The 24,884-nt window shown below is 43.1% G+C and overlaps 1 protein-coding gene across 2 annotated transcripts in view; it reads right to left on the reverse strand.

The window, feature by feature from the left end:
• Positions 1-640: 640 nt before the first annotated feature.
• The window catches only part of PTPN7 (protein tyrosine phosphatase non-receptor type 7), a 32,131-nt gene continuing 7,887 nt past the window's right edge, over positions 641-24,884 (reverse strand). For both annotated transcript variants that reach the window (XM_056815732.1, XM_016430071.2), the window contains 5 exons: positions 18,645-18,782; positions 18,040-18,150; positions 12,995-13,152; positions 11,121-11,234; positions 641-6,924 (listed from right to left, as the gene is read on the reverse strand). In XM_056815732.1, the coding sequence (XP_056671710.1) occupies positions 6,831-6,924; positions 11,121-11,234; positions 12,995-13,152; positions 18,040-18,150; positions 18,645-18,782 (615 nt within the window). In that variant the 3' untranslated portion in view covers positions 641-6,830. The remainder of the gene's footprint in view (positions 6,925-11,120; positions 11,235-12,994; positions 13,153-18,039; positions 18,151-18,644; positions 18,783-24,884) is intronic.

The raw sequence follows: 24,884 nt of genomic DNA on the forward strand, positions 1-24,884 counted from the left end.
TTTTTAAGGGTCTTCCAGTCCCCTTAACACATAACCCATTTATTCTTTCATCTCTCACCCCTACCCCCAAAAAGAGTAACCAAGGTTCTTCTTGCCATCTTCAGTTGTATGACCTCCCTGAGTCACATCTGGGAATGTTTACAAAATTAGCTCACTTGATCTGATGATGGCTGAGGTCAGCCTTTCAGTGAAGCTCTAGGGTATGTGTTAATGTGTGTGAGGAGGTGGGGGGGATGGGATAAAGAAGGAGTAGGAGGAATAGTGGGGGAAAAGGCAGCCGCTGCATAATATATTGCAAGACTACTTGGGTTTGGAGTCAGAGGACCTGAGTTTGGACTTAGGCTCTACTTGACTCCCTGTGTGACCTTATGCAGTTTTCATTATCTCTCTGGGTCTCAGTATCCCCCTCTGTAAAATGAGAGTGTGAAGCTAGATTTCCAAGGCTCCTTCCAGCTTTAAATTCTCCAGTCCTAGGGATATAAGGAAATTGGGAGGTGGGAGAGAGAGAGAGAGAGAGAGAGAGAGAGAGAGAGAGAGAGAGAGAGAGAGAGAGAGAGAGAGAGAGAGAGAGAGAGAGAGAGAGAGAGAGAGAGAGAGAGAGAGAGAGAGAGAGAGAGAGAGAGGAGAGAGAGAGAGAGAGAAAGAGAGAAGAAGAAGAAGAAGAAGAAGAGAGGAAAGTAGGCATTCTTGGTAACTAAAAATGGTGATGGGAATGGGACTTTCTGAGAAGATAACTATAGGGTATAAGTTGAAGCCACCAGTTGAAAATAAATTATTAAGTGCCCACAGGGGATACCAGCACCAGATGCAGAGCCCCAGCTGCACAAATTGCACTGAGGCAACAAATAGACTCATTTTGGTCTTTTATTTCCCCAGCCCACCCCTCCTTCCTGTGGCCTACAGAGGCAACCCACTTGTGTAAGAAAGACTCTGGCCTGGATAGAGTCGTTATGGTTAATGTGATTCTTACTAGAGTCCCTGTGGTTTAAAAAAAAAAAGAGGGGGGAGGTCTGGGTGATAAGAATTTCTAATTGGGGATTTCCAGGGAAGAAGGTTCGTATGAGGGGAAGGAAAAGGTTTGTCTGTTTGGTTAAGAAATAAACAGTTTCCATCATGAGGTACCCAATAGGTCTGACCTGCCAACCGTTACTGCCCTCAAAATAGCCTCATGGAAGGGCACCCCTCCCCCAGCTAAGATAGACATTTGCTGGACCAGCCTGCATCTTTCTGGGCTGTCTGTATCACCCTAGTCCCAGGTTTTGATAGTTTTTCTAGGCCTCAAGCTTCAGGAAAGCCCCCAGGTAATTTCCTGCCTCTGGGGTCAAGTAGCAAGTTTTAGTTTTAAACTGCACTTTGTTGACCCTAAATCTTATCAGCACATTTTATTTATTTGTTTTTAAAACCCCTTTCTGTCTTAGCATCAGTACTGTGTATTGGTTCCAAGGCAGAAGAGTTGGTAAGGACTAGGCAATGGGGGTTAGGTGACTTGTCCAGGGTCACACAGCTAAGAAGTGTCTGAAGCTACATTTGAACCCAGGACCTCCCATCTTTAGGTCTGACTCTCAATCCACTGAGCCACCCAGTTTAGGGCACATTTTTAAAAGATCTTCCTATTGACCATCATTGTGCCTAGAACAAAAACCAAATCACCCTTAAAATCTTTATTTTTGACTAAAATGAAACAAAATAATAGAGCCTTGAGAGAATTTTCCTAGAGCCCTTAGCTGTCCACCTTCCATTCCAATCTTTGCCCTTTCTCCCTAAATCCCTAGGAAACAACTTCAGCTAGGGAAGAATAATACCTGTCTTCCTGAGTAGGACAGTTTGATTTTTGGACCTGGAAGGGAATAATTTAGTGCAATTCTCTACTTTTATATCAGAGGCCAGATTGATGGTGACTTGTCCAAGGTCACAGACTCTCAGGGCCATACCTAAGACTTAATTAAGCCTATATCCCTTAAATCCTAATTTAGATGTTCCTAGAGACTTGAAATATATCTGCTTGAAGATTTCAGTAAGTGATTTTTATGGTGTTAATGATCTTGTCTAGCCTCAATATCCCTCTCAACACATTCTTACTAGCCAGCCTCTTCTTGATTGTCCTGATCCCTAAACTTTGAGAAGACAGAATCATCTCAATCAATGAAATTCAATTTTAGGAGACTCTCTGGAAATTGAGGGTGGTGATGGTTATACCATCTCCCTGCTCTGATGGGGTGCCGAATATCATCCCTTCCCAAAAGGAGGTGAGGAAGGATAGCACACACTTGCCCGTCCGGAGATGGGAGCAAGTAGTGATAGGGAATGGAAGAGGGGCAAAGGCTGGAGAGGCCAGCCATGGAGGGACCAGATGTCTTCCTTTCTGGAACATCCTGCTCATTGCAGAAGAAAAATGCCTCCAACTGGAAATCGGTAGCTTCTTGGTTGACGAAGAGCCTTCCAATGAATTCAATTAGACTAGAGTGGACAAGCCAGTGAGATGATAGCCCAACTGTTTTCACTTCCTCTCTTCCCTTCTCCGAAACTCTGATCTACTCCATGTCATCACTACCCTCTGAATGAATTCCAAACTTCCATTTAAGGAGAAAGCTCTGGTCAGACTTCTCTCCATGTCTAACCTGAGATTCCTCTGAATTCTCCAGCACTTCCGTGGGTCAGGTGTCTTCTCTTTTCCTCACTCCTTAACCACTTTTTAGCTTTTCGTGTTATATCTTCCTCCATTAGATTATAAGCTTCTTTAGGACAGGAGTCTTCGTTGTTGTTGTTGTATTTCTGTTCCTACCACTTAACACAGCGTCTGGCACATAGTAGACCTGGCAAAGATCCTAGAATGGTTGACCATTTCCTTCTCCAGCTCATTTTGCAGGAGGGTTTGAGGCAAGCAGGGTTTAATGACTTTTCCCAGGGTCACACAGCTAATAAGTGTCTGAGGCATAGTTGAGGTCATGATGAGTCTTCCTGACTCTAGGTTGCCCTTAAATGTTTATTGACTGATTATCTACATGGCCCTTTAAGGTGTACAAAGTACTTTCCTCAAAACCTACTGAGAGGGGCAGCTAGGTGGCTCAGTGATAGAGAGCTAGACCTGGAGATGGAAGGTCCTGGGTTCAAATGTAGACTTCCTAGCTGTGTGACCCTGGGTAAATCTCTTAACCCCAATTGCCTAGCCTTACCACTTTTCTGCCTTGGAATCAATACTTAGTATTGATTCTAATTCAGAAATTAACTTTATGAGAAGGAAGTAGTGCAAGGATTTTTATTCCCATTTCACAGATGAAGAAGGAGTGATTTACCTATGGTCCCACTGGTATTGTGTGAAGTGATTATGAGATTTGAAATTAGGTCTTTCCAACTCATCCCTCTCTCCTCTCTATCACAGTCACCTCCCAGAAAGGCAGCTATTCCTCCCAGGAAAGAATGATCCCCTTGCTTTCTCGGTGGAGGACATGCAAATTCTCAGGCACCAGAATTCTACTTATTCTCTACAAGTAAACCCTGAGTCCTTCAGAATTCCAACTTGTTTCCTGGAAAAAGAATGGACTTGAGAAGACAGGTGGGAGGGATCTGCCATTTCTTAGGAAATTCAGTTGACCAGTATGGAGTTGCCAACAAACCAACAGTTCTGGGAATTGTCTGCAGGTTGCACCTTTAAGTCTGGACACCTGAATCCCACAAACGCACACCCTTGGTGACAGAGCCCCAGACCAGTGTAAATCCATCCCCATGACATAGACCCAAATGACAAGTGAACCTCAACAGCCAACTTCGTATTTGTGTATAAAAGTATTTCTTTCATGCAGTAAAGAAGGAAGAAACCTGGTAACTCAAGAAAGCTTTATTTTTCCACTTGATTGCCTTTTTGGAGCTTTCTTATTTCTAGTCCTTGGGGAGAGATAAAGCGTGACAGAAGGAAAAAGGCAGAAAGCGCCATTGATTGAGGGGTGGGGATAAGGGAAGATGCTATGGAAATCCCCAGAGCTTCTCTCTGCTGGGTCTGAGCTCAGGATATCAGGCACTTGAGAAACCTGCCCCCAGCTTCATCCATCTGAAAGGATGTACCTAGCTATCGGGGGTCAGAAGAGCATTCAAAAGATCACATTCTGGGAGGAATTCCTTAGGAAGGCCAAGGAAAATCTTTTACCACTGTTCTTTGAGGAGCACTGGGTCATGAATAAGGGGGACTCTCCATCAGGATCAGCTCCCTGGGGATCCAGGGGATAATGCTGCCATGTCCACACTGATTAACGTGAGATGGCATGGAACAAAAGCCAGACTTTCCTTCAGGTTAGGTCGGAGGGGAAGGTTTATAGGTCTCTAATCTGGTGCCCTCTCTTCAGGGATGTGGTGCTGAGTTAGTCCCAGAGACACAAGGGAAGTTGGATTTGTTCTAGAATCTGTCTGATGCCAGGTCCACTACAATGGCAGCAAGTCTTAGAGTGTAACTGGAACCAAACTGGCCCTCCAGAAGGACTTTGGATAGAAGAAAAAGACCTAAAGCTAGACTAAGCCCTCTATTTCCTCCTTCCATCTTTATAGTAGCTAATAATAAAAACTACCAGTTATTTAGATACGTTGACTCTGTGCAAGGCACTGCTCTAAAACATTTTACAATGGTTATTTCTTTTTATCCTCACCACAATCCTGGGAGGTAGGTGCTATTATTATCTCCATTTTAAAGATGAGGAAAATGAAACACAAAAAGATTAAATTATTTGTCCAGTGTTAAAGAGCTAGTATCTGAAACAGGATTCAAATTCAGGTCTTCCTGACTTCAAGTTCCATGTTCTATCCTCTATATTACCTGGCTGCCTCAAAGATTTTTTCCAATGAGAGGCCCTAGGTTCAAATCTGGCCTCAGATAATTTCTAGCTGTGTGACCTTGGACAAGTCACTTAACCCCCATTACTACTCTTCTGCCTTGGAACCAATACAGAGTATTGATTCTAAGATAGAAGGTAAGGGTTTTAAAAAAAGATTTTTTCCTCCTCCTTGGGTCTGGACTGATTGATCACCTGCTGGAAGCCTTAATGATTTCCTCAATTTATTTTTAAGTAATTTGCATCAATTTGTTTGCTTGCTTTATATTTATGCTGGATAGGTTTGTATACAAGCTTGTTGCCTTTATTAAAAGTAAGCTCCAGGTGAGGTGGGATTACTTCATTCTTTATATTGGTATCCCCAGTGCCTAGCTCAGTGCTTGGTACATAGGAGCCACTTAATAAAAATTTTACTGTTTTATTAGTCTGGATCTTCTGGGGCTGCCCTTTGTTGATGGGATTACCTTAAAGAAATTTACCTGGTGGAAGGCAGGTATGAATGGTATCAAAGAGGGAGAAGATATTTCTGTTAGACATTTCTTTTCTTTTAAACCCTTATCTTCCGTCTTGGAGTCAATACTGAGTATTGGCTCCAAGGCAGAAGAGTGGTAAGGGCTAGGTAATGGGAGTCAAGTGACTTGCCCAGGGTCACACAGCTGGGAAGTGTCTGAGGCCAGATTTGAACCTAGGACCTCCCATCTCTAGGCCTGACTCTCAATCCACTGAGCCATCCAGCTGCCCCCATTTCTTTTTTCTTTTTAAACCTTTACTTTCCATCTTAGAATCAATACTGTGTATGGATTCTAAGGCAGAAGAGTGGTAAGGGCTAGACAATGGAGGTTAAGGGATTTGCCCAGGGTCACCCAGTTAGGAAGTGTCTGAGAACAGATTTGAACCCAGGACCTCCCTGTTTCCAGGCTTGGCTTGCCTGAGGCATCTCATTGTCCCATTCTAGACATTTCAAGAGGAACTTATCTTTCACCTTCCTTCCTCCCTTTTCCTCCCAACCTCCCTTTCCCTCAGGATGGTTTTGGGCTGGATGGTACATGGCCTGGACCAAACTCTTCATCCTGGTCCTGACAGGGATTGCAGGGAGAGAACCTGGTTCTTTTGCCTTCACAGGGAATCTCCATCACACACAGATGGGTTGATGGAGAGAGGATGGAAGCATTCCTAGGACTTTGGGAAGTTTTAACAGGGTCTGGTCTAAAGATCTTAAAATCACCAGCATCTGAGGGCTGGCCAGTGGCCATTCTGTGTGCTGAGCTGCGCTTGGGTGGTTTTGTATAGGACTCTTATGTTACAAAACTTCCCAAAAGGAGTGGGTGAGGGATGGCCAAGGAATTCTATGTTCCACTGCCCAGGAAGGGGGATCTAGGCAGAAATCATTGCCAAGAATTTCCCCATGCTCCCTTTGTCCTTAGGATCTGCATCCAGAAGGTCTGGAAGCACTGACTCTATGTCATAAAAGAAGAACCTTGGCCACTAAAGTAGCACGCCAGAGGAGGTTTTTTCCTCCAGGTGTGCCACAGTCAGCATCTCAAATCAGGTGGGCTATGGGTTTGGGAATTAGGCACACAAATTTACACGTAGAGTCCTTGCTGTACATTTTGAGAAACTGAGGATAAGAGAACCAGGGAGGCTAAAAGCCCTGCTGTCTCTGGGTTTGTCCTTTGGAACTCAGTCTTCTCTGACTGTAGGAGGACCAATTCTTCAAGTGGGGTCCAAGATTTGCTTCTAGGTCACCCACAACTCTCCCATTCCTCCATTTGCCAGTCAGTGAGTTAGTGATCTGGGACAGCAGATCCTTCCCAGGGATAGGAAAGGAGAATGAAAACTGGGGGCTCTGGAGGGAGCAGTGCTAGTTCTAGGGTCAGAGACCCCCAGGACAAGACTGACCCAGAGATAAAGGTCAAACTTCCAGGCCTTTAAAGAGAAAGCTCCTCCTCTGTGAATGGGTTCTGTCTGGAGGTTACATGGCTGATGTCACCTTTTCAATCAGGTCCCAGAAGGTCAGGGATTTGGTTCCTCAGGCAGCTGGGCAGCATACAAGGCCAGGGTGTGGTGCAGGAACTGGTATTGCTCACTGGTCTGGATCATACCCCCCCTGGAATGAGAAACAACAAAGCACATGTTGAGAGCAAAGGTGAGAGATCAGGAGTTTCCTCCATAGTCTTCATGCATATGGTGTCCTTGGTTTGTTTACAGATCAGGATTTCCCTGAAGGAATTTTTTTTAAACCAATTTTTAACTTGTGTCCACTCTCTGCCTCTCAGAGTCACCCCCTTCTACATAGAAGTCCCATCTTGCTCTACTCAAAGCTGTGTCTAGACACCTGAAGAGAAAATGGGGACAAGGGGTTGTAGAATCACAGAATTTGAGAATTAGAAGGTACCTCAGTGGAGGTCTAAGTCTCTCTCCATTTCTATCTAAGTCTGAGTCCATCTATATCTAAGAAGTCCATCTAAATCCAATCTAGAGCCATTTCAATCCATCGTTCACATAGCTGTCAAAGAGATTCTCCTACTTAAATACAAATCTAACTATCTAACAAAATACCCTCACTCAATAAACTCTAATAACTCCCTATGACCCTTCGGATCAAAGCTTTTCAATATGACATTTATAGTCCTTCACAATCTGGATCCAACCTGATTTTCCAGTCTTATAGATGACTACCTTCCAAATACACTAGGGCTCAGTCAAGCTGGCCACCTTCATATTCCTCAGGTCCCTTACTCTATCCCTCTAGCTATCAGATCGGTGCCTTTGCCCTCCTTGGTCTCTGGGCCAGAAAGTCGCCCACTCCTCATCTGTTCCTTGGAATCCTTGGTTTCTATGAGGTACTCTGTTCAAGCAGTTACCTTCATCCAAAAGCCTTTCTCCCCCAGCCCACTCCAGTTATCTTTTATCTATTTAATGTCCAGTTACATTTGGAGAAGGAAATGGCAAACTGCTCCAGAACCCTTGCAAAGAAAACCCCAAATGGGGTCACAAAGAGTCGAACAAGCCTGAACAACAATAAATGTTTACATACTGTTTCTCCTGGCTAAGTTATACATTCTTTAAGGGAAAGGTCTGTTTCAATTTCTCGGAGGGAAGGAAAGGAGCATTTGTTAAATATCTACCTATGAGCTTTCCAAATATTATCTCATTTGAATCTGCAATAACTCTAGGAGGTAGGGGATATTATTATCCCCATTTTACAGTTGAGGAAACTGAGACAGAAGGGATATGACTTGCCCAGGATCAGAGAGATGGGAAGTATCTGAGGCTGCATTTGAACCCAGTTCTTCCTGATTCCTGGCCTTGGACCACCTGTTGCCTTTCTATACTCAGTATCAGGGACCTAGTGTGTTTCATCAATGTTTACTTGAATGATTTAAATATCGAGCTAAGGAAGCCATGGGGAGCTACTGAAGATTTTTTAGCAGGGGAGTGATATATTTATGCCTGTATCTAAGGAAGATTATTTTTGTAGCTTTGTGGGAGATGGATTACAGAAGGAAAGAGAAGAAAAGCAGAGAAACCAATTAGAAGCCTATTGTAATAGTCCAAGCCACAACAGAGTAGAGAGAAGGGAATGGATGGGAACAATGTGTAGAGGTAGGCTTGACAAGGAGAGGCAACTGATTAGATATGGGAAAGACTGGGACACCCACAAGACATCCATCATGAAGACTCATCTTCATGAGTTCAAATCCAGCCTCAGACACTTACTGGCTGCAGAACTGTGGGAAAGTAATTTAATCCTCTTTGCCTCGGTTTCCTCATCTGGTAAACATGAGCTAGAGAAGAAAATATCAAACCACTCCAGAACCTTTGCAGAGAAAATCCCAAAAGAGGTCATGAAGAGTCAGACACACTTGAACAACATGGAAGAAAGACTAGTGGAGGATGACTCCAGGGTTTTGAACCAGGGTAAGCCAGAAGGACGGTGGTGCTGTCCACAGAAATTGCCCCTGGAGAAGGGAGAAGATGAGTGCTATTTTGTCCATGTTGAGTTTGAGATACTTCTAGGACATGATTTCCAACAGCAAGTGGTGATACAGGACTGGAGTTTGGGAGAGAAACCAAGGCTGGAAATATTGGCCTGGAAGTCATCTGTAGAGAAATGATCATCGAATTCATTGGAGCTGACTCGATTGTGGGGAATTAGAGCATAGGTAGGAGAAGGCTCAAGACAGAGAGCCAAGCTGTGGGGAGATGCTTAGGCTTAAGGGCAAAAAGGTGGGTGATGATCAACAAAGTACACTGGGAAGGAGTATGTGAGAGGTGGGAGGAAAACCTACAAAGATCAAGATAAAGAAGCCAGGAGAGGAATGAATGAATAAATGAATGAATGGACAGAATAAAGATGTGTCTAACAAGGTTGAAGGCTGTGGCAAGACATAGAATCATGATTGAGAAAAGGCCATTGGAATCAGCAGTTAAGAGAATTGAGACATCATTAGTAATCTTATAGAGAAGTGTTGGTGGCACAGTGGATAGAGCACTGGGTTTGCAATCAGGAAAACTCATCTTTATTGGTTCAATTTTTTTTAACTCTTACCTCCTGTCTTAGTATCAGCTTTAAGACAGAAGAGTGGCAAGGACTGAGCAATTGGGGTTAACTGAGTTGCTCAGGGTCATATAACTAGGATGTCTGAGGCCACTTTTGAACCCAGGTTCTCCCAGTCTGGTGCTCTATCTTCTGTGCTGGCTCACTGCCCCTAAATCAGATTGGATTTATCTTTTTTATTTGTATTTTTATAACCCTTACCTTCTGTAGACAGTTGGGGTTAAGTAACTTGCCCAGCTAGAAAGTGTCTGAGGCCAGATTTAATCCAGGTTCTCCTGTCCTGGCGCTCAATCCATTATACTACCTTAGCTTCCCCCATGACTTAAAACATGCCCCCAGAGACTAGATAATTGTGTGATCCTGGGCAAGTCACTTGACAATTTTTTGCCTCAAGTCCTTATCTGTAAAAAAGTGCTAGAGCAGGAAATGGCAAACCACTCCAATATCTTTGCCAAGAAAGCCCCAAAATGAAGTCACAAAGAGTCGGACAGGACTGAACCCATCCAACAACAATAACAAGAACTGTTTCAATAGTTGGTCCGGTTGGAAACCAGAGTAGCTTACTAGGGCCAGAGAAGTGAGTGGGAGGTGAGAGGGTGGATCCTTTTCTAGGAATTTAACTGGGAAAAGGAGGAGAGTTATATAGCCTGATAGCCTGAGAAAGTACAAATGAACATTTCAGGGGGTACCATAGGGCCAAAAGACAAAGAAGAACTGAAAATGAATCTGGAGATGATTGGGAAAAAGATGAACTCAAAGGCATGAGAGGAGAGGGCCACTTTGGTACAGAAAAGGGGATACATAAAGGGCTTTTGAGGTCTAGAGTAGGGAGAAATGGAAGCCTGGAGAGGAGTACGTTTGGAGCAGCCAATCTGGGGCATAGGATAAAGAGTGAATTAGAAGCTAACTGGATTACTCTGATCTAGTTCTCCTTCCCCTATCATGATCTCCTATGCTCTCCATCTGTTAAAGCCCCATGTTTCTTTTAAGACCCACACAACCTTCCTTGACATTCCCCTCCTTCCTTCCTCCAGAGGAAGGTGATCTCCCTCCTTAAATTTCTTATAGCACTTTGCTTAGTCCTTCCTTGGCCTTGTCATTTAGCATTGTTATTTGTGTGCCTGTCTTTTTACATTTTTAGACAGGAAGCTCATTGGGGGGGCAGGGGTCTCTGGGAAAGTCACCTTGGTATCTGGGGTACCCCCCACAATGCCTTGCATGGCACTAAATAACTATCTGGTTAATCAAATTGATTCCATCAGCTCTTGAGACCTACATCTTTGTGTTTCTTAGACATGACATTTTTGTGATATATTTTCTGGGAGTGTCCCATTATTATTTAGTTTTCATCTCTTTAGTTTTTAGTTCTCTTCCATTGCTAGGCTTTATACTCTTCTCCAGCCTCCAAACCCCAAACTCTCCTGGGTCAGAGGGATTAGAACATGTTTTTGTACAAATACCAAAGCCTTTTCGATGAACAATTGAGGCTCAGAATAAATTCACATGTAAGTGACCCAAGTTTAAATCCTGGCAGCCCTCCACCCCCAAGTAAAAATATACACTTTGCTAGTTATAAAATAGTTTTTTTTTTCAGCAGCAGGGTCCTTTCTTTCAGGATACTGATGCTTGAATGATATTTACAGGAATTGGAACAAGAGAAAAAGCCTTTAGTGTTGGAGCACTCACTGAGTATGGTTGTCATGGTGGCTCTGCTCACACTCTTAGCTTGGGCCTGAACCCACCTGTCTAGCCGAAGCTGGCATACGATGCCCAGGATATCTACTTCCCCTCGAGCCTTCAGCTGTTGGCAGCCAATCCGTGTGGCAATGAAGCAGCCAGTTCGGCCAATTCCAGCACTGGAGATAAAGCAAAGGGGCCCAAGTGGGGTATATCATCAGGAGACAAGAGTATGTAGAAGACAGCTGGCCCCAGGAGCCCAGTTCTAGGCTGGTGGGGATGGAAATTGGTGGTACTCTTTTGAGAGTTGGGGCAGAAATGAATGCTGGGAAGACCACCTCTAGGCATATGCTGGCCAAAGGACATCTTATCTAGGAAAAGGGCAGAGGAGTGATTATTACAGGAGTCAAGAACTATGGGACAGGGGCAGCTGGGTGGCTCAATAGATAGAGAGCCAGATCTGGAGACAGGAGGTCTCAAGTTCAAATGTAACCTCAGACACTTCCTAACTGTGACCCTGGGCAAGTCACTTAACTCCCATTGCCTAATTCTTACCACTCTTCTGCCTTAGAACTGACATTTGGTATAATTACTAAAATAAAAGGTAGGGGTTTAAAAGAAATAACCACAAAAATGAAGAGATAATTGGGAAGCAATTACTAGCGATTCAGCCATCCAAACCTATCAAAAGCCATAGAGCACACAATCTTGCTGCTATTTTTAACAAATTCCATCTGCTTGGGAATTACTTGTAGCCGCCATGATGCCCCTTCTACCCCTCAGTCCTTTTTATATAACCTTCCTCTTCTCTAATCATCTGCCAGCCCAATCAAAATCTCCCATCTTTCTTTTTTTCTGCTTCACCATTTCTTCATTCATCTGCGTTTCCTTGAAAAGAAAAGCATTGTTGAATAGGGTGCTGGACCCCAAGGCAGGGTTCAAAGTCTGCCTGTAATAGTGTAACCACAGGCAAGTCATTCAACCAGAAAGCTCTGTCTAGGTGAATGTCAGGCAGTCAGATTTCCAGCCCCTCTAGCCCTGTCTCCCTGAGATGCCTCCTCCATCCATCTCAGCTTCACTTACTTCACTCTTCCTTTTTCTCCCACCTCTACTGAGGAGTCCATTCGTTCTCTTCTCAGCTTTGTCCAAACCTCCTCTCCTTCAGGAAGCTTTCTTGGATCTCCTATCTAGGAGCTCCCTTTTCTCTCCCCCTAGAACAGGAGCTCCTTGAGGATGGAGACCATGTCCCTTTAAACCTCCCTTCAGGACCTAGGTCAGTGCTCTATGCCCAGAGTCAGAGCAGGCCAGCTGGGAATAAAAGAGGCTAGCATTTAGTAACTGTTTTCAGTTTTTCAAAGCATTTCATCTATATTATCTCATTGAGCCTTAAAACAAGGTGCTTGTATTCCCACTTTTCAGATGAGGGAACTGAGGCTGTGCCTGTGGCCATACTGATTGTATCTAAAGGTAGATTTGAATTCAAGCCTTCCTAATTCCAAGTACAGTACTCTGTTCCCTTTGCCCTCTGACTGCTTGACTGACCTAGAGCAGTGTTGGCGAACCTATCACAAGTTCGAGTGCCCAAAGGGCAAATGTCAGTGAGGTGAGCCCCCACATTACTGGAGAGCTGAGGGGGAAAGTGCTTGCTTTTGGCTGGCTGGACTGGCAGGCCAGCCATGTAAAAAATGTCCTTGGGTGCTGGGAAGAGGGGGAACAGAGCAGTAACCCGAGTGCCAGCTCTGCATACGTGCCATGGCTTCGCCAACAAGGTTCTAGTTCCCTCAGTTCAAGGCCATCTTAGCCTCATTTGCACAGGTCTGGGCAATAAGGCCCAATAGTACACCAAAGGTATATTGTGAGAGTGTCTTTGTATACCCATTTAGCTCAGGGATTTGGGGTAGCCCGAGGAGGGTTGTGGGAAGAGGGGTGGGATACAAACCTGCAATGAACCACAATAGGCCCGGAGCTGACTGCTGTGTCTGGGCTCTCCTCCACCTCAGCCACCAGGCGTAAGAGGGGCCCAGCTGACTCCGGGGTCTGGTGATCAGGCCAGGCAGAGAAGAGGATGTGCTTTATTGAGCGACACTCCTCCTGGTACTAAGAGATGGGTAAAGAGATGAGAGGAGCTGGAGGTGCAGTTCCTTGGATCATGGCGTTCACCTAGACAATTCAGTTCACCATTTATGCATGAAGTATGCACTGTAAATCTAAACCCAAAGGTGGGACCAGTGTCTGCCCTCAAGGAGCTTCCATTGTCTTGGGGCGTTAACACTGGGAAGTATGCTTAGGTTCATTTCCTTAGGGAGAGAGCACTACCCTTTAGGGAGGTCAGGAAAGACTCCCCTGAGTTGTTTGAGTCAAAAAGAACTAAAAATCCTAAAAGGAAGAGAGGAGGAGGGGGAATAGACCCAAGGACTTTGGGTAATGAGCCAATCCTCGTTGTTACTCTGAAAAATGTAGGGGACAAGAGATGGGTAAGATCACCTTTCCTCCTGCCTTTAATGTCCTTTTCTTTCCCTCCATAAAATTGCTAGAGATTGGGGTAGGAGTTTAGGAATTGAGAGAGCATAGACCAATGGCCCAGGAGACCTCCTTTTGAGTCCTTGGGATAAGAATTTGGACAAATCACTTTGTCTCCTGGACTTCAACCTTCTGATCCATGGGAAAATATGGATGATAACACCCTTTCCCTTCCACCTTCCTTACCTCTCCTGATTGCTGTGAGGATGAAATAGATGTGAATACACAGGGAAAAGCATGATACACTATTTGGGATCTAGGCTCATCAGTGGATCAATCTAGTCTTTTGTTGTTGTTGTTGAGTTGTGCCTGACTCTTTGTGGTTTTCCATTCCTTCTCCAGCTTGTTTTACAGCTGGGAAAATGGAGGCAAACAGGGTAAAGTGACCTTCCTAGGATCACATAGCTAATAAGTGCTTGAAGCCGTATTTCAACTCAGGTCCTTCTGACTCTAGGCCTAGTACTCTATCCACTGAGCCACTTGGATGCTCCAATTAATTCTTCAAAAATTTTGATTTAAACCCTTACCTTCCATCTTAGAATCAATACTATGTATTGGTTCCAAAGAAGAAGAGTGGTAAGAGCTAGGCAATGGGGGTTAAGTGACTTGCCCAGGGTCACACAGGTAGGAAGCATCTGAAGTCAGATTTGAACCCAGGATCCCCCATTTCTAGGTCTGGCTCTCTATCTACTGAGACACCTAGAATTCGCTCCAATCAAGTCTTTATTGAGTACCTACTGTTTACTATGCACTATGCTAAGCCTTAGGAATAGACAATGATGAAACTTTTAAAGAGCTTACATTTTATCAGGGAAAGAACAGGTATACCTATAAGTACATACAACATACATACAAAGTAAATACAAGGTGATTTCAGGGCACTGAAGAGACTGGGTGGGCACCAGGAAAAGTCTTACATAGGAAGTGGTACTTGAGCATGTAGAGGGATTCTAAGATATAGAGAGTGTGGGGGAAGAGAATGGGTATAGAGACTCAGTGGAATGTTATGTGAGAACAGAAAGAAGGCCAGTCTTCCAGGCTAGACTATAGAGTAAGAAGGGCAGTAAATTGTCACGAGGCTAGATAGATCAGTTGGAGTCAGGTTGCAAAAGGTTTTACATGCCCATCAAATGAGCGTGTGTTAGATCTGATTGGTTTCAACTCCATGGAAAAAGGTGAGGTCATTTCCCCCCTCAAGCCCGCACACTTTTCCAGCTTCCCTTTGTGAGTTGTCTTTCCCCATTAGATTGTAAGTTCCTTGAGGGTAGGGACTGTTTTTCTTTTTCTTGCTTAGCAAAAAGTAGCTGCTTATTAAACATTGATTGAATTGAATTGTAGTGAGACTAATAATACTTAACATTAATGAAGCACTTTGAATTTTCCAAAGATCTTTACACACAGGATCTTATTTGATCTTCAAAACAACCCTGAAAGTTTAAATGCTGTTCTTATTCCCACTTTACCGATGAGGAAATTGTGAGAGTTCAAAGGTCTAGACTAGTAAGTGTCAGAGTTTAGATCATCTTAACTCCAAGTCTACACTCTAGCCACAACACCATCTAGAATTAAGAGGGAGTCATTGGAACTTATTGCATGGGACAGAGAAATATCCTTTAGGAAAATCACTTTGGCAGTTATGTATAGATTGGAGAGGGGAAGAGCTTGAGCAAAGAGACCAATTAGGAAACAAAGTCTAAGCAAGGGGAAGCCATGTGAGTGGAGAACAGTGACAGATTCAAGAAACATCATGGCGGCTAACTCAACAAGACTTGGGAATAGATTGGTTCTATGGGGTGAGATGCCGAGGATGATTTAGAAGTTGAAAACCTGGATGACTGGAAGGTTAGTTGGCACCCTTGTTAGAAGATGAGGGGGAAAGTTAAATCATAATTTTAGGACTGGAAAGAACCTAAAAGATCAAATAGTCAAAGTCCTTTGTTTTATCAATGCAGATACTGAGGCCCAGAGAAGGTAAGAAAGCTCAGTATCACAAAAATAATTGCCACAACTGGGATTTGAAATCAGCTCAAATCCAAGTACATCAATTGCAGAATGTTGAACAAACATTCATATATATATATATATATATGTATATATATATATTCTTTTCAAAGCATTTTTATAATACACATTCCATCTCTTGTTCTTCCAATTCTTTGTGACAGCATGGATCTTAGTCTATCCTCTCCTCTCAATACATCTTGATACCAGAATACACATGCTCCAGTTGCCACGAATTACACTCCCATCCAGGGGTTCAGTCCACTGTTTCTCCTTGAGTGTTCTCTTTTCCTATGCAGAGACCACTAGGGGTTCCTAACTGTGGCAAGCAGATATTTATATCTGCCAGGGCTTGGTCATCATCATTCCCACAGAATATTCTATCTGTATCAAGGCTAGTACCCAGAACCTGCAAAAGCTCTGGCCTTAGAATGGATTCCCTATGTACCCATTATGGAATCAGTTCTAAGGATCTGCACTTGGACACCCTCCCTCTCTTATACACAGTGAACACGGAATTGACTCTGTTTCCCCTAGGATTTTCTTTCTTTCTCATACTTACTCCTTAGTATTCCACACCTGCTCTACACACAGCAAGTATCCTATACTCGGTTTAATCTCTCTCCCCATGCAATAACCTTTCTACCTTCCAGCACAATATGCATACAGGGACCTCTCTCCACCCCATCAAATCATGCTTGAGCATCAGCAGCATTAGCAGAAGCTCCTGATAACCTATGAGGATACTTAACAATTGTGGACTGTTGCATGTAATTGGCATCTTCCTTGTACAGCAAGCAGCCAAAAACCTTAACAATTATGACACATTATGGATAAGCCACAATTCTATTGATGATCATCATGTGATCTGTTTATTGGCTACAAATCATGGAACATCACCTTTCAGAAGAATCCCAATTTCAGATGACCCAAAGGACAATGGAAAGATTCCCACTGGGTATGAGATTGCTGCTGCTCATTACCAGCAATCATTTGTTTGAGATGAATGGAATACAGGTATTCTTTCCACATCACAGGAGGAGGGAAAATGCTTGTGGCACCCTGGGATCTGGAAAACCCAAGTAAAATGCTTTGGCCCTCCCTTCGTACCAAAGAAGTTTGAATTTCCCCTTTTTCTTTTATGGAGTGTTTACAGTACTTTGTTGTAAAATTTGAATTAAGTATTTGGTCATAGGCTGTGTGTAGGTCAGTGTTAACATTTCTAGCTTTTGCATGTGTCTGCTGGCTGTCACATGTCACCTGCAGCTTCTGTAGAACTCCCCCCCAAATTCCCTCTTAAATTCTTATGCTGACCTGTGATATAGTGAAACTGTATTTGAAAAACTGTGATGTGGAAGGTTGTCATTGAGGGGATGCATGCCTGGCAGAAAAGGTGAGCCAGTCATGGTGAAAATGAGTAATGACAGGCAGATCACCTGAGTACTACACTGGTACCTATCCATAAAGGCCAGACAAAGGCTTCCTCTACTTGGAATGGATCCTCTATGAAGGAGGACTTAAGGAAAGACAGACGTCACACAGGACAAGGACAAACTGATGGGTTGTGATCTGAACCAGTCCTCATGGATAAGATCATGGATTTACCAAACACTGAAGTAGAGGTGAGACTGGAGACTGTTCCCAGAAGATGGGAACAGTGTCCATTCTCTCTCTTGTGCCTTAGATACACAGTATAGAGTTCTGCCAACTATGGGCTCAACAAATTCTCGTTGGATCTGGGACCTGATGAAGGAGTTGAGGAGTGCTACTTGATTCAAAACAGTTACTGGAAAAGGCTATGGAGGAAGATGGTGACCATCAATTGCAGAATGTTGAACAAATGAGGGTACCTAACTGGAATAGAATGCTATGTCACCATGAGAAATGATGTGGGTTCAGAGAAACCCAGGAAGACTTGTATGAATTGATGAAAAGTGAAGTGAACAGAATCATGAAAATGACATACAACAACAACAACTTTCAGAGAGTTGAAAATTCTGATCAGGAGGCACAGCTGGGTGACTCAGTGGATGGAGAGCCATACCTAGAGACAGGAGATCCTTGGTTCAGATTTGGTCTCAGACACCTCCTGGCAGGGTGGCCCTGGGCAAGTCACTTAATCTCCATTGCCTAGCCCTTATAGCTCTTCTGCCTTAGAACCATACACAGTGATTCTAAGATGGAAGGTAAGGGTTTAAAAAAAAAGAGAGAATTCTGATCAATGGGATGGCTAACTATTATTCCAGAGGACCAATGATGAAACACTTTATCCACTTCCTGAGAGAGAGCTCACAGATGCAAAATGAATGATGAGACATACATTTTGGACTTGAGGAAGAAAACACTAGAAAGACCCTGTATCCTATGGAGGAGAAGGTCTATTTCTTTTCAGGCTGTACAGGTACTTTATAGGGAGGGGGTTTCAGCTAAGGGCTTTCTATCTCTAAGGAGTGATTTGTATACCTGAATAGTAAGGTGCCGGACAATATATTCTGGGCGTTCATTCACTTCCTGGACCCGTATCTGGAACGGCCCATAGGTTTCCTCCTCTGTAGGCCAATAGTGAACACATTTCTAGATGGAAGGGAGAGGGGAGTCAGAGAGGGAGGCAGTTCTGTCAGCAAGATACAGGGGATTCTCCAAACAGGAACAGTCTCTTCAGGGGATGAAAAATAGGGAGTTTATGCTGTAGAAGTTATTGGGTGAGCATCATGGACCAGGTCTGCCATGAGGAATGAGTAGCTGGGAGAAACTTTTACCCCAAAGTGGCCGTCCCTATTTTGTAAAAGGTGGGGATGGGAGGGAAAGAGAAGGGAAACAGAGAAAAGATCCTGCCATATTCTAGCTGGAGAGAGAGAGAGATGCAGATTTTCCAGGGCTCTTCTGTGGTTAGAAGACTGTTTCCCAGGGATGGGCCATGATTATTTCCCTGAGCTACTGGCTGCCTCTGCTCCATCCTAGTGGGATGGATTTGTCATCCTTCCTTGGTCTGCCTCTTCCGAATTGCTCTTGTGCCTGTTACAATCTGGTCCTCAAGAGTGGCATTTCTGGGGAAAGCTGCCACCTACCTCTTTGCCCTCTCGAAGTTGGGTGAGCATGATAATGAGAGATACTTCTTCTTGCCACACCATTTCCCAGAAGTCAGACACAGTATTAGGCATGGGGCCCTGGGTTGCAATGTAAACTTTCTCACGACCATCATAGCCCTGGGGAGATGGAGAAAAGTTGGAATTGAGAACCTCAGGGAACCTCTCGGAACTCCTTCTCCCTGGACCTTAGACACCCTGACATTAGGCTGCAGCCCCTTTACATAAAAGTGCCAGAGCTTTTGACAGACACCCACACCCACACCCCCTCTCACAATTTACATGACATTTGCATATTTTAACTTTGCTGTATTTTATGTATTAAGCATCAAAATGCAGAACAAAGTCTTCAAGTTACCCCTTTTCCCTCCAAATTCAACCTTCCTCCTCTCTCCTCCTCCCACACCATCAATTACTGAGTGAATAAGCATTCCTTAAGCACCTACTATGTGCCAGATATGTGCCAGATGACACAGGGGAATAGGTGGCACAGTGGGATAGAGCATGAGCCTGGAGTCAGGAAGACCTGAGTTTAAATTTGGCCTCAGACTTTGGGCAAGCCACTTAACCCTCTTGGCCTCAGTTTCCTCATCTGTCAAGTGATTTGGAGAAGGCAATGGTAACCCACTCCAGCATCTTTGCCAAGAAAACTCCAAATGGGGTCACAAAGAGCCAGACACGTCTGAAATGACTGAACAACAACAAAATGGATCGGATACTGTGCTAAGTGATGGGGCACACAGACAGAAATGAAATAGTCCCTGCCTGCAAGGAGTTTACATTCTTTCAAGGGAGACAACATGCACAAAAACAAATGAATAAATAAATAAATGAATGGATAGGTAAGCAAATAAAAAAATAAATGCTGACTATACAAAATATGGGATCATTTGAGGGAGGAAAGCTCCTGCTTAATCTGAGTCTGAGGAAACAAGGGATGATGACAGAGTGCAGAGAAGATGGTCACTGCAAAGACAAGGAGGCAGGAGATGAAGTGTTTGGTGTAAGGAGGATATCGCTCTGGGATACTTAATTTTCTGTCCTTGGCTATGCTGTTGCCACCCACTACTACTGAATTCCAGACCAATGTTCTCTTTTTGCATCTCATGAAACAGGCATCAGGTAGGGTAACACTATGGAAACAGAAATGGCTTGTAGGCAGAAGACCTTAGCTCTGCTATTTACTACCTCTGTGACCTTGGCCAAGCCACCTTTCTGAGCCCATGTTTCCTAAACGGGCATGGATGAGAAGAGCTACCAGAAGCAGATGCCATCAAATCATCTAGGTCACAGGGACACAGAATTAGAGCTAGAAGGGACCTCAGGGGCCATCTAATCCAGACCTTTCCTTCTACCTTGAAGAAAACAGAAGCCCCAAATGACAAAGTGATGTGGCAAAGCCCACCCAAGAAGTAAGTTGGTACAATTAGGATCTGACCTTGTGCTGTCTGTCTCCAGGTCCCACATGCTTTTCAACATATCTGCGATGGAACCAGGCTTTACTACATGTTGCCTGCATAATCTTGGGCAAGTTTTCTCTCTGGGGTTTATTTTTCTCTTCTGCAAAATGGGGGTGCGATGGGGCTAATAATCTCTCTTTTTTTAAACCTTTACCTTCTGCCTTAATATCAATTCTTGTTTAAAGACTTACCTTCTGCTTTAATATCAATTCTTTTTTAAACCCATACCTTCTTCCTTAATATAAATTCTTTAAACTCTTACCTTCCACCTTAATATCAGCTCTTTTCTGTAAATCCTTACCTTCTGCCTTATTATCAGTTCTTTTCTTAACCCTTACCCCCTGCCTTAATATAAATTCTTTAAACTCTTACCTTCTGCCTTAATATCAGTTCTTTCTTTAAACCCTTACCTCCTGCCTTAATATAAATTCTTTTTTTAACCCTGGTTTTCCATATTAGAACCAATATTATGCATTGGTTCTAAGGCAGAAGAAAGGCAAAGGTTAGACAACTGCAGTTAAGTGACTTGCCCAGGGTCACCCAGCTAGGAAGGGTCTGAAGCCAGATTTGAATCCAGGTTTTCTGGAATCTAGGTCTGGTGCTCTATCCACTGTGCCAACCAGCTGCCCTGACTATATGATCTTTAAGGTGTCTCCCAGGTCTGAATATTATGGATAAGGAGATCTGTTTCTCCTCTAAATTGTCCTGGTCCATTTAAATTTGTGAACCTCTACAGAAGGGTGCACTGGCTCCTGTGAACCACCAGAGGGCAGCAAGGTTCATGTCCACCCTCGGGATGTGGGGTGTGATGGAGTAAGGTGCCTTTAGGCACTAGGACTTTCCATGGAGGAAATTTCTAGCCTGATGCCTTGGCTACAAACCATGCCTAGGCAGAGAACCCCCAGAGGCTGAAATCTAAGAACCTTCTCTTAGTTTCCCTTAGCCACCAACTGGAGGGTTCTCAGCCTCTAGAATCTTTACAGACCCAGGCTTTGAGCCCTTGCGTTGGATGAGATATAGAAGTCATGGAAAACTGAGGCTTGAGAATGGGGAGTGGCGCCCTTAGGGGCCAAATTGCCAAAGCAATATTTTTTTAGTACCCCTTGCAATGTAGGGGCTCTTATCCAATGATATTTAATATTAATTATTAAATTAATGATGATATTAATATATAATTTAAATTAATTATTAATTAATATCCAATAATATTTTAAAGCACTTAGCACGATTCCTGGCCCAGAATCCCATCCCTCCCTTTCCCTATAACTACAGGCAGAGAAAAGGAACCCAGCTGGCCACTCAAATGCGAGCTGGTAGTGCAGTCTAACGTAGGCATGTTCTCCATAGCTTTTGGTACTTTCCCCATGAAGCCCTCCAGAGTCATTAACCCTCAGGAAGCCGAGTGGCTGAATTCGGCAGGCAGGGTGGGTGTCCTGCCAAGGTTAGGGGGATTCGCTAGTGTGGGTATATAAATGCACATATATACACATAACCTAAATGTATGTTTCAATAACTGTCTGGGCTTAAAGACTGGCAAACCTTCTGAGGAATGATCAAATCAACCACAGGGAGGGAGCTGGATAGACAGAAGATTTATATTTGGATTCTGATTAAAATAAACTGGTAGCAAGGCAGGGAGCACAGTGGATAGAGGGCTGAGTGTGGAGTCAGCAAATTGTCTTTTAGTCATTTTCAGTTGCATCCGACTCTTCTTGACCCCACTTGGGATTTTCTTGGCCAAGACACTGGGATGGTTTGCTATATCCTTCTCCAGCTCACTTTACAGAGGCAGACAAGGTGAAGTGACTCGCTTAGAGTCACACAGATATTAAAAGTGTCTGAGGCTGGATTTGAACATGGAAGAGGAATCTTCCCAGAGTTGGCAGGACCTGAGTTCAAATCTAGTTTCTGATACTGATAAACTATATGACCATAGGCAAATCACTTAACCTCTATCTGCTTTAGTTTTGTTACCCAAAAATGTCAATAATAGATAATAATCACCCTCATTTCCCAGGGTGATTGTGAGGATAAAATGAAATATTTGTAAAGAACTTTGCAAAGCTTAAAGCACTATATAAATGATTCTATTATTATAAATGACATCTACAATTTGTTCATGCTTATTTGTATTCTTTGCACCAAATACTGCTCCCACTTAGAATTGTATTTTTTTAAAAAACTTGATTGGTAATGATTTGATTGTGCTCAACAAGAAAGACTGCTGGCACTGTATTTGCTGCTTTAGAGTATGTAATGACCCAAAAAATGGCATTTACAAAATCTTGCTTTTGTTTCAGTAACCTGAAATTAATTTCTGAATTATATCCAATTGATTATGTTTTTTTAACCCTTATCTTCCATCTTATAATCAATACTGAGTATTTGTCCTAAGACAGAAGAGAAGAAAGGGTTAGGCAATGGGGGTTAAATGACTTGTCCAGGGTCACACAGCTAGGAAGTGTCTGAGATCCAATTTGAACCCAGAACCTCCCATCTCTAGGTCTGGTTCTCAATCTACTGAGCCACCCAGCTGTCCCTGATTATAACATCTGATTCAGTTTCTTGGGGTCCCTTGAGATCCTGGGAACCCAAGCTTCTTGGGGGTTGCTTAGACACTAGATATAACCATGGTATCAGTGAATTGAAATGCAGTGGAGACCTTGGGTATTGTGGCATTCAGCTGAAACTATATAATAGACCTAATCTTAGAGTTGGAGGAAGTTTGAGTTGGGAGACAACTCAGACATTTTCGGTTTCAGCCCAATATTTCCCAAATTATTTGGGCTTGACATAGACTGGCAAAACTCATAACTGTTGGTTTAGGAAGCCTGCCTTGGTAGATTGTATTTGGAGTGTTGTGTTTGGTTTAGGAGGGATCTTAGAAATATGTAGAGTAACTGGAGGAGAGGAGTTAAGATGGTAAAGGGTCTCACGTTCATACCCTACAAAGATCAATTAAAGGAATTAAGGATATCTAGACTGGAGAGGCAACTCTGGGGATAAAGCACTGGAACTAGAGTCAAGAAGACTCACCTTCCTGAGTTCAAATCCAGGCTCAGACACTTACTAGTTGTGTGACCCTGGGCAAGTCACTTAACCCTGTTTGCCACAGTTTCCTCATCTATAAAATAACCTGGAGAAGAAAATTGCTAAGAAAACCCCAAATGGGACTCATGAAGAGTCAGCTACAACTGAAGAAGACTCAACAATATCCTGGAGAAAGGAAAACTAGGAATGGGAGAGTGATACTTGAAGGAGTGACTCCTGGAAGAGGGATGAGATTTGTTTTATTCTGGGTGGAACAGGAATAGATAGAAGATGCAGAAATTATGTTTGATAGGAGGAAAACTATTAGAATTAGATATCATTGGAATGAGATGCCTTAGGAAGCTCCCACTTTATATATGTGTGTGTATTATATATGCATGCGTATTGTAGTTATGGCAGCTAGATGGCTCAGTAGATACAGTTCTGGACCTGGAATCAGGAAAACCTGAGTTCAAATCTGGATGCAGACACTAGCTAGTTGACCTTGGGTAAGTCATTTAACCTCAGTTTGCCTTAATCCACTGGAGAAAGAAATGATAAATGACTCCAGTAGAAAAATCCTGGCCATTATGGCATGCTATGGTCCACAGTGTCATGAAGAGTTGGTCATGGATGAATCAACAACAATAATACACACATGGTCATCATGAATATATTGTATATATTCTGTATATCATATATCGATGTATATACACATGTAGTGTAGACTCCTTGTGGCTTTATTGTGGGGTGATTTTTTTCAGATCCCTTACCTTCTGTCTTAGAATCAATATAAGCATTGATTCCAAGGTAAGAGGTAGGCAATGGGGGTTAAGTGACTTGCCCAGGGGCACACAGCCAGAAAGTGTCTGAGACCATATTTGAACCCAGATCCTTCTATATCCAGACCTGACTCTAAATCCATTCTGCCTCCTAGCTGCCCCTTATAGGGTGATTATTTTTTGGCTGTGTGTTGGGCTAGATGGTTTCTGAGGTCCCTTGCAACCATGAAATAATACTAATACCCCCAGGATAAAAGAGAAAATCAAAATGGAAGAAATCAGGTCTATTTTCAGATTTTAAAAAATCACACATAATAAGTATATACACATGTGTTCATATTATCCTTTTAGAACAGTAACCATCACTAGCATCAATGTTTTCTCACACTTCAGGGACCCCCAGGACACAGCTGGGGAAACTTTGTAACCTCATCATTTTATAGAAGTTGACTTTGTTTCATTTGCTGTCAAATGGAAGAGCTGGATTAGACCAATTAAATGACAAATATTTACTAAATGCCTACTATGTGCTATTATGTCAGGCCTAGAAGATAAAAAATGAAAGAGCTATTTTTGTCCTATACTATTTACATTTGATTATAATTGAAATACAGTTTATATTCTATCAGATCAGGGGTTCTTAAATTGGGGACCACAGATCCCCAAGGGCTCTTATGAACTTGGTTGGGAAAAATGGACATCTTGATTTTCACTGAGTTCTAAAAGAAATTTAGCATTTCCTTCAGTTATTTAAAAAAAATTATTCTGAGACAGCTCAGCAGCTCAGGGGATAGAATGCCAGGAGTTGGGAGATCCTAGGTTCAATTCTGAACCCAGACACTTCCTGGCTGTGTGACCCTGGGCAAGTCATTTAACCAATTGCCTAGTCTTTACCACTCTTGGAATTGATATTGAATATTAGTTCTTACAGAGGAGATAAAAGCTTAAAA

Source organism: Monodelphis domestica, chromosome 2 (assembly GCF_027887165.1).
Source record: "Monodelphis domestica isolate mMonDom1 chromosome 2, mMonDom1.pri, whole genome shotgun sequence".
Taxonomy (NCBI): domain Eukaryota; kingdom Metazoa; phylum Chordata; class Mammalia; order Didelphimorphia; family Didelphidae; genus Monodelphis; species Monodelphis domestica.